The sequence below is a fragment of the Parus major genome, chromosome 6, assembly GCF_001522545.3.
Source record: "Parus major isolate Abel chromosome 6, Parus_major1.1, whole genome shotgun sequence".
In the NCBI taxonomy this organism is placed as follows: domain Eukaryota; kingdom Metazoa; phylum Chordata; class Aves; order Passeriformes; family Paridae; genus Parus; species Parus major.
Genome location: NC_031775.1, coordinates 5413779 through 5428297, shown reverse-complemented (window position 1 = coordinate 5428297; position 14519 = coordinate 5413779). Strand labels below are relative to the sequence as shown.

General features: G+C 41.8%; 1 protein-coding gene across 3 annotated transcripts in view; it reads right to left on the bottom strand.

Annotated features, from left to right (window-relative positions):
* The window catches only part of ANK3 (ankyrin 3), a 195657-nt gene that overhangs the window by 85876 nt on the left and 95262 nt on the right, over nt 1-14519 (bottom strand). For all 3 annotated transcript variants that reach the window (XM_033515805.1, XM_015632928.3, XM_015632927.1), the window contains exons 16-18: nt 13869-13967; nt 9943-10140; nt 7416-7514 (exon numbers count right to left, since the gene is read on the bottom strand). In XM_033515805.1, the coding sequence (XP_033371696.1) occupies nt 7416-7514; nt 9943-10140; nt 13869-13967 (396 nt within the window). The remainder of the gene's footprint in view (nt 1-7415; nt 7515-9942; nt 10141-13868; nt 13968-14519) is intronic.

The window sequence follows — 14519 nt, the reverse complement described above, 5'->3', positions numbered from 1 at the left end:
TCAGGAGAAAGAAAGAGAAAACCTCTGATGTGAGCTATTTCCACTAGAAAGAAGTCTCAAGTGTCCATTGGTTAAACACCAATTTTTTATGTCACTTTGCCTCTGATAGTACTTCACACAAGATTACCTAATTTCAGTTGTATTAACGCATGCTAGGAGATGGTAGCTGTGACAGCTACTTTAAATTAGGGTGTGTAATTTGTTTCCAGTTAATGATATACCCTTTGCCATCTAAAGAAACTCCTAACTTTGACAACCAGGATGAGTTAATCAGTGCCAGAAGCAGCACTGAATCAAAATTCCATTGACATCAGCAGAATGAAACTTTCTGCTGACTTATGTGAACACTGGATCAGATGCCAAATGACTACAAGGAACTTTTCCTGCACAGAATAATAGCCCACAGTGGTAAATGCCAGAGCAGTAGCTTAAATGGAATCATGAAATGAACAGAGGGACCTCATTTTACAGATACTGTTAGTTTAGGGTTGGCTGAATAACTTCCTGTTCCCTAGGAGTGCCTGGAGTTTGACTCTGACCCATCAATATTCCTCAGCAGAATGATGACTCACAGTCATGTACCTGAAACACAGCTTCTACAGACCCTGCCTCTACAAGGGCCAAAGACAAGCTCAGATTGTGAGACCTCCTCCTACAAAATCTTAATTCCTTTCTCCCCCTTCAAAATACAGGCCTCTTAACGTGATCATCAGGGTAAAAAAAAATAAAAATAATAAGCATAAAACCAACTGGAGAGATGAAATCTAAAGTCAAGGACCACCTGCTGAGAACCCCCTACTAATAACCCTAAAACATAAAAATCTGGAGCATAGAAGAGAGTCAAAACCAGCTGATCTCAGCTTTCCCTTTGAAGTGATCTGTAAAGGCTCCTCTCCAGCCTGTAACAATGAATACTGAAAAAGGAGCTATCAACCCCCCCATATTTACTGCAGTGCAGTGACAGTTTTCTTCTAGAAATGATATACAGAGAGACTTGCATGTGGTATGTGGTACCTTCAAAAATGGCTGGAGGAGCAATTATTGTCTTTGTCACTCCTGACCAGTCTGCTGTTTAAATTAGAGACTAAATGAAAGCTTTTCCTCCTTCTTCTCTTCCCAATTAAAGGTGGAAATCATGATATTTCCAGGGTCACACACAGTTCCGCTGAATCTGAAGCAGGCTTCCTCTGAAGCTCTGGTGCTGCTGGCCTGGCTGTGTGTGGCAGCTGGAGGGTGTGCACTGAGAGGCACCTCCTGCCACAGGCACCGCACGTGTTCCCAGCAGCCGTGTGGGCACCTGCTCGGCCTGGTGGCAAAACACCAGTCCCCTGCCTGAGGTTCTTGGAGGGTCCTGGGAGCTTTCTTTGAAGTTTGCTGTAGCCTGTGGTCATCTCGTGTCAGGTTCTGTTTGGTGAGGCAGCACTCAGTCACTGACAGCAGAGGGACAGAAATGTGACACGGTGTGACACAGCTGGCTGGGCACATTGGCCCTCAGCACACACCGCTGGACATCTTCATGTTCACAGCCAGCAGCATCAGGAGTGAAGGCACATGGGTCAAAGTAAAACTAGTTAGCAAAATGCCCTTTCAGTGCCTGAAACCTGGGGAGGACATCATTAACTTCTCAGTTAGAGCCCAGATTCCTGAGTTCAACTCCTTCTAAATCAGGAAGGCACAACAATTGCATCCCAAGATCCCCACATAAACCAAGGTATTTTACTGACTTTCTGAAACACTCCAACTGGCAGATTCTGCAATTACACAATTAAATTAACAATAAAAGTAACAATTCTCAAGGCTACTTGAGCTTGCTACTTTCATTCTCTATAGAAAGGTACCCAGGAGGACAAAATATTTTGCTTCAAAATATATTAATAATTAACCCCCACACACACAAACAAACAAACCCTCCACCAAAAAACCCACCAAAAAAACCCCCAACCAACCAAAAAAACCCCAAACCAAAACAAAAAAACAAACCCCCCCCCCCCCCCAGCTCACAATTATATAAATTTCTGCACAGCAGTTCAGGCTTAGTTATAATCAGTGGCAAAGCACTAAGGGATTTAGGAGGCAGCCTAATATTGAAGAAGTTACTTCCAAGAAAACCAGGGCTTTTGTTTAACACAGTTCTAACAGACATCACCTTCTGGCTGTTTTAAAGAATGAGCAGCAGCAGGGGAGTTAGCAGCTGGGAAGGGTTTATCAAAAGCTAAAAGAATAAGTGTCAAGAAAACAGAAAACAAAAAATACTGAACTTTTAATTTCTAATGGAACATATAAAGAATCCCTTATTCTCTTGCCCTTCAATTTTTACTTTTGAGGGGAATTATCACAAGTCTTTTATATCATGTCAGTGAATTACTTTAATATCCTCCACTGGCAATAACCATAAATTATAAAAGCTTGAATTACTGCATCTTTCTAGTCATGCTGACTCTCAAGCTGGTAATTTTTTGGTTTTCTGCTGTAAATGTCAGACAATGAAGCTACATTATTATTGTTTATAGGGCTAGAAATTGCTTTAGATCCAAAGATCACAAAGGCCTGACTGAACGAAACAGGCAAACCTGGGTGTATATACACAGACACTTCCCTGCTTTGCTGAATCAGGACCTAACACATTGCAGTACCTTGTAAAGATTCATTATTGCACATTATTAGGCTGGAATTTTCCACAGAAACATCTTGATAACAACTGAGCATGTACAAAGAGCCAAAGAGAGACAGATAATGCACCGTGAAGATATACTGAAGACACCTGTATTTGAAAGTGGTTTTCCTCAACAGCACTTCCCTCCCTCCCTGCCTCCTCCTTATCTCCTCCTGCATCTGAAAATTAGATATTCCAATGGAAAAGCTGGAGTGCTTTTATGAACTCAGGCTGCTATGGGGCTCCTGTCAGAACAAAGGAGGTAGATCTGAATAAATCTGAAATAAAAATCCCAGCTCAACCTGCAAAAGAACATCATGACCTCTCAGCCACCATTATTTCCTACCAAAACTACAGTTTTAGAAACAAAAGACAGTCTAATACTGTCTTTGTTTTACAGACAGACATCAGCCAGGGACTGAGAGACCATCAATTCCCCCAGTGGAGACCCAACACCAAGAGCAATGTAGTGACTATTTGACTAAGAAACTTGCACTGAAATAAAAGCTCCAAACCATGCTTTTCATCCTTGACTGAACCAGTGCTTTTCTCTCAGTCTTCCTTTGCCAGTCCATCACAGTACTGGTGTATCCTACAACTACACTATCCAGTGGGATAAACAGGGAAAAATGACATGTGGAGACCTGCTGAGCCATGAAACAATATCTACTCGTGCCAACTACCAGCATAAAAGCCCTGAAACAAAAGCAACATCCCCTGTACCAGGACAGCTTTTCACACTCAGCATGACCACCAGAGAAGGGATATCTGCTTGCAGCCATGGCTTCAGACTGATTTTCAACTCCCAATATTATTGTGAAGGGAAGAGCATGCCTTGTGTTAAGCATGATATGGCATAGCATATTTTCAGCACCAAAAACTCTTTAGCATACCTAAATTCAGGCAAACAAATGCAATGTCAGAATAAACAGGAGCTGCTGCCTTTGCTGCAGGACACTAACATGCCTTCTGCTAACACCAAATTCAATTATTAAAGCTCTATAAATGTGAAGGGTTTTGAAGCAGCTCAAACTTTACCACCTGAAGTGTATTTTCTAATATGGCTGAGTTTAAACCATATAACAAAATCTCATTTTCAAGTGATAGGAGCAGCCTTATGGCCTTTCAGGCACTAGATCTGGCCTGCTACACCAGCATTGTTTACATTTCAGCATTCGTTTAGACTCCTGCAGCTCTGGGATTAGAGGCTATTTAGTTAATTAATGCAGCAAAACCAGAAGGATCCCACAACATGATTAATAAATGGACTTCATAACCAGCAGCTATTCTTCCTTTCATGCCTTTTTCTACTACAAAGGTCAGGGGAAAAAAAATCTTCGGAAGGAAACTACTCCAAGAGAGACCCACAGATGCAACTGTTCACTTCTGAGAACAATTTTGAAAATGCTCAGAAGTTATATATCCAGAACTGATCCTAATCATATAGATTAATCCCCTGTAGAAGTGATTTTCTGCAATCTGGATTTTTTTCTTCCCTGCTACAGTTCCAAGATGCAAAATGCATTTCTGCCCCATCTTCTCCTTTAACCTCCTGAAAACTCCCCAGAGTGTGTGCAGCCCTCAGAGCATGAGCAGGGTCAGAACTCCCATGTGTTAGAATTGCAGACTCTAGATGTTTTCACAGGGAGGGTAAGTTATATATAAACGATGACTAAAGAACATGTACCAGACAAGGAAGATGATAGTTCATTGGTCCCTACTCAAGAGTTCAATGACCTAGTGATATTAACTTAAATGATATGGAGTGTTCTCCCCCTATTGACAGGTACAGTGCTGGAGTGACATAACCTATGCTTGCTTATCCGGTAAATGAGAAATATGATAAGGAGGGAAAACAAATAAATAAAACTGACAAAAAGAAGTGTTACTGAACAGTCATCTACGCCCCAAAAACTGAGGTAAGAAAAGCACATGGATGTGAATGGAGGGAAGGAAACAGAACATTAGTGGTGACACTGCTGGTACAGAGATCCCCAATATAATGTCACTCTGAACTGTGCTGCTTCACTGACTTTTAAGGCACGGATGGCCACATCTCTGCTGCTGTATGTCCAAAGGAATGAATCTGAACTGGACATGCTGGACAGGATCGTGCAAACATGCAAGCATAGCAACACAGTGCCTCCGAAGCCAACTCAGCTGTTGCTTATCTTGTCCCCACTGCCTTTGGTTTTAGAGGCAGAATGTACAGCTAATCCATCTAAATGGAAAAGCTTGTAACTGCAGAGCTACTATGTTACAAGCCAATCATCTAACCTTCACCTGTACAGAACATGAGGTCAAAGTATGGCCGTTCTTATAGCATAACATTTTTCCTCCATTGTAGAAATTCAGGGTTTTCAGTTCTTTCCTAAAGAACTCAAGGTGATCACCAGTTTGTCCAGAAACTATTCCCTGCTAAAACACCCTGTACTGCATTGGCACTTTTCTTATATCACAGGCGGCAGCGAGCGGATATCTGGCAGACAGCCTCCATGTGGCTGACACTCTGGAGCCTGGAGAGCTCATTGCTGCACAAACTGAGCAGATGGGACCCTGCAGAAGCCAGTGGAAAAGCACCAGGCTCATGCCAGTGCGTAAGCCTCAGCTTATTCCACTCTAATAGAATCCTGCAAGGCACGTGGGTGCTCTCTTCCCAAGGAACAGAAAGTGCCCTACAGCAGAGACAACTAGCAGAGTGGACAGGAAGACAAGCTGTTGTGGGTATTCTTCCCCACAGAAGCCTACAGGATGGAGAATTTCCCCAGACAGGTAACTTCTTACACCCCAAAGTAGTCCTGCTTAAATACAACATGACTTCACCTGACTTTTGAGTCCCTGAGCCACTTCCTAACAATTAATGGGCAGGACTACGGAAACAAGAGTGTACTGGGAAACTATTCTTTATTCACATTAGTTACACATATAACTGAGGAGGACTTGAGGATGAATGACAAGGGATTTACTTCTGCCTTTAAAATTATATGACTATTACTGATGACAGGACTCGTGCTGCACACAGTAAAATACGACTGTATTTCCCCCCCATTTTACCTAATGACTAGGTTAATTTTCAGAGATGCAATTAAGAAATTCAGCTCCACAGAGAGGAAACGCCTGAATGATGAACTGAAGCCCCTTTTCCATGTGTCTCTAAAGAGATCTACTTGATCTACTTGCCTGCTCCACCACACTGCCAGGCCTGAAGCTGAGTACAGAGCACCAGGCTGTCCCTGGGACCGAGCAGACATGTCCTGCCTGCCTCTCAGCTGTGACAGTACTTCAGATGTTTCCACCACCCTAATGTGACTAAAAGGCCACGGCAGCCCAGAACGGGGTCCTATTTGGACACTAGAGAGCCAGCAAAGCAAACACGTGTGTCTGCCTGCACCTGTCGATATAAATGTCTCCTCAGACTGCTTGCTATTTGTGGGACAGAGAAGTCACTGCACAGAGGTGCAAAGGCAAACACTCAGACAAGTTGTATGGCTTGGGAGGCCATTCAGCTCTGACCAAGTTAAAAGAACAGGTTCTGCAATGTCCTGCTACCGAAACCAAAACCAGGCAGAAACTATCTATAGGAAGACAACCACATTCATGTGAGGAAATTGTGCAAAGAATGAACCAGGACAGATCTCATCTGCTACTGGGTGGTCTGGCAAATAAGGACCCTGACTGATTCATCTTTAAAATACAGGCTGAGGATATGCTACTGAAGTATAAACTGGGAAAAGCTCCTGGGATTTTAGCAGAAGTATTTCAGGTTTATGTCAGGATAATGCTATTGAAATCAGTAGCTGGTACAGTTGGAATTACATTGTAGAGAAATCAGATAACAATGACTTTTCCTTCTGCCACAGATTATAATCAGCTGAGCTGCAGACAGACATGATGACGGACTCAGCCCTTTCTGAGATGTCAGTGTAATATGATAATATTGCTGAACAGTCTGACGCACCTGGACATTCCTGGGATGCAAGCAGAGTACCTAACTCGTGGCATACACCTAGCAGAAAGCAGTGAAAGCTACTACTCTGCAAAAGAGTGCAGGTCAGATTGTGAGACATGGTTTATTTAGCTGATCTGATCTGCTACAGTCAAAGCATTTGATCTCAACCCATTTCTTGCCCAGCTAAAGGAATGCCTTCAAGATCTAGACAATGCTTGAGGAACGTAAGTGTAATCAACACTGAGAACATTATCATTAAATTCTGAGCACTGTACACCATTAGGGTGCTTAAAACCATTTCTGCAAGGGGTCTTTGCTTCAGGACATGGGTCATAAAAAGCAATACTGTAAAGTGGGAGGTGTCATCACTGGGGGGTCTCAAAACCCACCCCCAAGCACCTTGAAAATCCAGGTCTCTTATTTACAAGTCCAAATATTTAGGCAAAACTATTTTTAGTCAAGTAAATTTGAAATGGACCACTATTGTATATATGTATTTCATATTAGATAAGAGTTTCCTTACTCAAAAACTAGATCAATCCCACTTACCTTCAGTGAAGCACAATAATAGGATACAATCTAAACCTATATTGATCTAAGTATTTGGTGAGAAATAAGCTCACTGCTCAAAGGCCGAGCTTAACATTAAACACCCAAGTTTATGTATCTTCAGTTTTCAGAATATATTCTGCAATAATTTATCACAAGAAATGTATTTCTGCTGCAATTTCACCCTGAAATCAGTTCCTTGTCCTGTCTAGAGGCTCATGCCTCTGCGAAAGAAGGTATTTCATGTGACACTGGTGTTTGTACCTTTGTCTGTGCATCAACAGCAGCTCCCTGGTTAACCAGAACCTCTGCTACATTGACCCTGTCTTCTTGGGCAGCCAGGTGGAGGGGAGTCAGTCCACTCTGTAAATCAAAAACAACAAGTAACAATCTTCAGAGGAGGTACATGAGTACTGAAATGCAAAATCAGGTAACAGGAAGACTCTAAACATCTGACTGAATTGAAAGAAGTTACACATTCCATTTTCACTATGTAAGCTGCTTTGCAATCACACTCTTGATCTGCAAGAAAGTACAATTCAAAAGCCAGGAAGATGATGTTTCCCTAAGACAAGGAACATTTTTCCATGCAGTGTTACATGTGGGATAGCTAATTAGAGCACTTAAAGTCACGTAGCATTTTTTTACCTCCTAATTTACTTCCTTATAATGAATCAGACACTAAAAGCAATATCAAATAATTCTTTACAATTCTGCAAGTTTTATATTCACTTAGTTTTATCCTTATCTTTTACTCCTCTATTTGATCATTTTCAGACACAAACACAAAATAATAAAACTGCATTTCTTTGTGATCAGGCCCATTTCTCCATGCTCAGGTAGTATACACACTTGATAGAAAACGTGTACTTATAGTAATTTTTCTTATTTAAAACTTGAAATCTAAATATCCTTAAAACCTAAAAAAACTATGCAACTTTCTGCCACATAAAAGGGCTAGAAGATAAAAGGGGAAGGAGAGAGAATCTGCTGAGAAGATGTTTTTAGGAATGAGAAAAATTACTCTACTTGCAAATTATGGTTAATTTTCTCTCCTGTTCCTACTGCCCTTAGCACCAAGGACAGAAGAGCACGTGGTAGCAGTTGTCACATCAGGCAGGAACATTCACTGAAGTTTCCTACCCTTGAACCCAAATCCACATCCACAGTGCACTCCCTACAAAGGGCAGTTATTTTGAAAGCGTCCCACCACATTTAACTCCAAGATGCAATTCTGATGACAATACAGGTTAGGTGGGTCACCTGACTCAAACATGAAACAGTAACCAATTGCCTGTTGGAGCCTGGATATTAATGGCCAAACCTTCTAAACATGTTTAATAAGTGCTCAGTTATGGGGGTTCTGAGCATGCAGCTCCAACCATTCTGTGGAACCTGAGGAAATAAATGCTCTTTTCTACTCCCACTGCAAAACTGTAAAACTCAGAAATCAGTGGGCTTTAAACATGTGGTATTGAATATAGAGGTGCTGTGCTTTGAAGAAATGTGCATTCCTGAGAGTCTATGGAGGGCAATTACTCCCCAAAGGTGGTGTCATCAGCACAATGAGAAACTGGAGATTACAACTGAACAGGTTTTAGGATGCTGCAAGTAACTAACGTTTGGTGGCACTGAATCAATGTGCCAAGCACTTCAATCATGCTCCCTGCATGAGTCTTAGTAGCAAAATGGGATAGTCAATGGATGCAGAACATGTACAAGGCAAATTTTCCTGTGGGGATATATCCTGCGCTGCATAAACCCATACATGATTGAGACTTGTGGGAAAAAAAAAAAATCCACATCTGCAAGAGAAGCTTTCTGAAGGAGGCCCCACAAATAATCAATTTGGAAAGCTAGAAGCAGGAAAACACAGCAGCCCTGTGCAGGAACACCCACTGGCTCTTCCTACCTGCTGAGAATAAGAAATATTTTCCATGAAAAAAAATTCTATTGCCTCTCTAGTCTAGCCACACAAGTCCATACTGCAACTGCACTTGATAATGTCAGATAACAATGTCTAGTGGGGCATTTAAAGAATTAAGGCTCCACATTTGCTAGAAACATTACTATAGAGCAGACTTAAGAGTCTATGAATTCACACATAAACTAAAATATATCACTTTTCCTTTCCTACCATCAGGAGAAATTACACCAAAAGCCACTGTGGGTTAAGGAACATACCCTGGGGAGGAAGAATCACTTATATTAAAGAACAAAATCTGAGACAAAGTTGTTCTTATTATCCAATTTAAAAAGTCACCATCCCTGAACAAGTCAGCCATTGCCATTAGGTCCTCATATTTGTTATCATTCGCTGGTTCATGTTACATTTTTTGTTATAAAATATTACAGTGGAAAAAAATGTTACAAATACAAAAAAATACAAATAAGCATAGCAAATCTTACAATTACACATGTAACAACTGAAAAATGGGCAGGCATATTCCTCGAGGCTGATAAATGACAGGTGTCAGCCCCAGTAGGCCCTATGGGGAAGAAGCTATTTTCTCACTGGCCATGTTTTGGCAGACTAGTATAAATTAATACTGCATTAATAAATTTCAGTGCAGCATGTGTTATCACCAAACCTTGGGCACTACAAAACACAGTTCATTCAGTGTGACATGGCATGCTGCTCTTGCTAGGAGAGATGATGATGATGTGTGTCCAGACACCTGCAGTGGCTTTCAGCATGTGCAGTATCCCAGCAGCAAAATTTAATTGCCAGCCCCTCTCCTTCTCATCACATTTTTACACAGCCTTAGCCCCAGGCAGGGTGAACACTCACCTTGTTGCTGAGGTTGACATTAGCATTTCTAGAGAGCAGCAGTGACACCATGTCCACGTGGCCATCCTGGGAGGCGAGGTGCACAGGGGCGATGCCCTGCCTGGTGACTGCGTTGGCATCAGCACCATACTCCAGCAGTGTGGTTGCTATGTCCATCTGGTTCTTCTTGGCAGCTATGTGCAGGGGCGTGTAACCATTCTGCCAACAGAAAGCACTTCACTGAGAGCTGCTCATTGAACAAGGTGATAAATCACTTCTCTCTACCTACCCAACTCTGAATGCCATTAGCTCTAAAAATTCTGTCACAGTCAAATACAATGTTAACAAGCTGTACCAACCAATGTATCTGACCTTCAAGCAATCTTTTTTTTCAAAGTATTGCTACAAAGAGGAGGATTCTGAAGTAAATTTTCAAATCTGGGAAAAAAAATTCTTTTCAGGAAAGGACAATCTATAGAAATAGGAGTTTGAGTTTTGTTTCATACATTTGCTCCTTTTACTTAAATGTACATGAAATCTTAAACAAAAAGAAGAGCAGGATGTGTATTCATAACTCAGAACAGCTGCCATTGTTTGGGTTTTTTCCCATTTCCCAGTGTGAATGAAAGTATTACGTACATTAAATATGGCCTTTCTTGCAGCATTTACCCTAAACCTTACTGACAACCTGGGTTTTTTTCAGATCAAGGGAAAACTGAAGCATATAACTTTAGAGTCATGCATTCCTTATCTTTTTAATCCTTCCAATGTGTGTACTCAGGGAGCCCACTACTAAAAATAAAAGTGTAGTATCTATTGCACGATACAATTTTGTAACTCTAAAAAAGAGAGATAGGCAGAAAATAGATAAATGGATATAAAGAGTAAATGATCAGCACACAAATACCAAAACTCTGATGGAGGTATAACAAGTTTTTGGTACAGGTTACAATGACTTTTTAGTCAATAACTTCCTGTCTTTCAGGAATTGTATGTATTAGCTCTCATTTTCAAGCAAATGACAAATGTGCACACATTTTCATGTGACTAAGGAACAAGGTCAGGGGATGAGATCCAAGCTGCATAAACCATTTTGTGTTTTTTTATGGTATCATAAGTACCCTTTGCATCTCAGATTACCGAGCCAAATAAAATCTACCTAAAGGCACAAAGCATTCGCCTGCCTGGGCTCCTCCCTGCACCAACAGGGCAGCAGGGCTGGTCTAAAAAGGAAGGGAGGTCACAAGAGACGCAGAGCAGTGCAGGTATGAGCAAGAAATAAACACATGGGGGCTCACAAATGATTACTAGAGAGCTTTAATAGGAACCTGGCAGCAGGAGATACACAGCACTAGTTTCACGTGGAAAAGATTCTGTAACCTTCTAAATTCAATTCAGATTCAGTTCAGCTCTTGGATACTAAGGTCTCTGAAAATGGCACTCAGGAAACACAGTGCCACAATCAATAAAGGAAGCACATGGCCCCTGAATTTTCACTTTGAAGATAAAGTGCTTCAGGAAAAACAAACACAATCCTCTCCCCTAGACTTTCAGCATGGTACTGCCATGGAAAACAACCACTTCCACATGAGCACCAAATATATCCTAAATACCACATGCTAAATCCTACATGCTAAATCTTACATATCTCCTAAAACATAACTCCTTTAAATTGAGCTCATATTACATTATATAAAATAACAAATGCAGTTTCCAAGCCTTTTCCCAAGAAATCGGCATATATTGCTTTCATGAGAACAGACAGCAGCAGGTTGCCAAGAGAATGAAAAAACAGAGCTGAAAAATAAAAGCTGAAATTCAACTCAGTCTCAATCTGCATCTTCTCATAAGGCCAGCACTCTGTCACTATGCATAGATGGAGAAAGGAACACAGAAGTTTAGAAGGAAGGGTATTGGGTTATTCTGGTTGCCAGGGAAAAGAGCAGAAAAAGGGGAAATGGTTAAAGATGAAAGGACAGAGGAAAACTAAGGCTTTGGGGATGGAGTGGGGAAGAAGAAAGGCACTGTAAAGTGGATGCCAAATTCAAATTATGGATAAACTGCATGTGAAATTAGGCACAATTTTTGCCTATGAAAGAAAAGAATGGTTCAGCAGAATAACCAGCAGAATAACTGTACCACAGCACCGTACTCTGACACGCCCATTTCCCATACCCTGTCACTTATCACTCTTCAAGTCAAATTTGGCTGGGCTTGGCTAATGAGTCACTCTTAAGATCAGTGTTAAAGACAGTGGTGTCACAGGAATGGCAGCTACTGATGAAACTGTGGAGCCAGTGATGAGATATGACATTACATTTATTTACTGGACTACATTTACAAAAAGTACAGGAAATCATCTGCTGTTACCAACATCATCTTTCAGATGAGTGCACAGTGGGTGCCCGAAGCAACAAACATGTTATGTTTAATTTTATTTAGTATTGACGCTCTGCTTGCTGCTGCCGTGGCTCACTTGCTGCAGAACACTAACAAATGCTTTCTTTTAGGCACACTTACAGCTGGCACTTGGAGGCCTGAAGTAGCAGCTGCAGAACTGTTCTGTTACAGATGGGGAAGCTAAGGTGACCTGACACATGAGTTTGTGCAATGCTGTACCACAGTCTATAGGGCTTCCACCTTGGTTTGGACTTCCCAAGCCCTTGGCAGGGGCTGCTGCAATCTCTGCCCCTACAGGATGTACAGCTCCCACCGGCAGCTTCTTTCAGTGAAAACTGGGTCAGTGCTTTCTCATCCTCTTCAGAAGGCCCTTTCTTCTCCCCAGTGGCACTTGAGAGTGCTGTGCTGCAGTACTGAAAGATCAGAGATCATTCCAGTTGCCCCCCTGGGGCACTGGTCTGGCAGATTGCCACTATCGACAGCATTGATTTTAAACTGCACTATTGCTGCTGGCAGTCCATGTCCATTTAACTTCCCCCTCCTTGCACTACAAACTCTGGGATCTACCATTCGTGGCATACCCCATCCTCTCCTTCAGCCATGCAGAAGGCCTCCAGTGCTATGGCTGCACTCAGCCATGTGTAAGAGGAAGGCAATCAAGGAGTGCTGCCCATTTAACTACAATACTGGCTTCTCCACTTGCTTTCCTTTCTCCACAGGTTTGGGGGTTTTTTGCAGTGATTTAAGGAAATTGTCTGCGTTGTTTCAAATGAGGTATTTACACACTGCACTTAACTTGCTTTAACCTACTTATGTTTTCATCCTGCTTTACCTAATGTTCCTGTTCAAATATTACACATAAATAAATTACAGTATTTATCCATCCCATACTTAAAATAGGGATCCACAAAAGAGACAGTTTAAGCTTCTCTAAATTCTCTTTGTTCTATGCACTACCAGAATAATTTACATATTTTTTCTTCCATATCCTCTGAAACCTTACCCTAGGTATGGTCTTGCCTACAGTGAATTACAATCAAAGCAGGTCTGTGACTAGTTTTATTTCTTGCCAGTCCATTTAAGCTGAGGTAGAAGTATTGCGAAGCACCTGAATAATTACATATACTGTGCTGAGAAACTTATCTTGCCTCAATGCCACCCTGTGGCACTAACAGAAGTAACCCTGCATAGCTGGGTGTTAACCCCAAGCTTGCCCTGCACATATCTTAAGATACAATGATGCAAAGACAGCTAGCTTGGAGGAGTTGCTGAAGAGGCTGGGCAAATGACAGCAAGGCTCAGTATTTTTTGAGACAAAGGTGATTTAAAGTGTTTCTGCATCTTTATTTGCTTTTTTTTTATTGCTATTTTATTCACCTGCAGGATTATTCTAGCAGCTTTACATGGATGTGAGACATTAACAAACCAGGTCACTGAGCCTCCTGTAACTTCAAATATACACAGCCTTGAAAGAACAGGGGTAGATAGGGAATAAAGCAACATAAAAAGCCTGGGTATTGTTCCCCCAGAGTGGCCAGTATTTGTACCTTGGCAGAGGCATGAGGTGAAGCTCCCTGGTCCAACAGGAGGAGGGCCACTTTTTGATTATCGTAGTGTGCAGCTACATGCAGTGGTGTTAAACCGCTCTAAAAACACATGCAGAACAAACAAGTGCTGTTATAGACTCTCCAGGGGAAATTCAGGAATTCGGAAAATTCCAGTAGATGAGGTGAAAAAACACTTTTTTTACTCATTCATGTATGTATCCAGAGTCTTTGGGAACTTTTAGAATCAAAAAATAAAACAAATTTGGAAATCCTTCCCAAGCTGTGAAAGCCCATTCACTTTTCCCAGGGAAGATGGACTGAGAAGCACATACCCGTGCTGCCCCCAGGGTAAGGAGGTCTCACCCTTGGCAACGTTTTTCTTTTACTGCAGTGGATAAATAAACTGCCCCTTGGAGCTGTAAAAATCCAAGCTGGGCTCGTTTAAAAAGCGTGAGGTCCTATTGGCCTTTACCATCCCCCCCCCCCCCCCCCCCCCCACCATCCTGTCATGAGACCTGGGGAAGCAGAGCCAGCTACCCAAATACTCTGATAAGGACTGTAAATAGTCTGGGTGGGAACACAGAGGAATGGTTTGTCTCCATTCCCCTGGTTGTGAGCACAGAGCACATCACTTTGCTGTCAATTAATGAC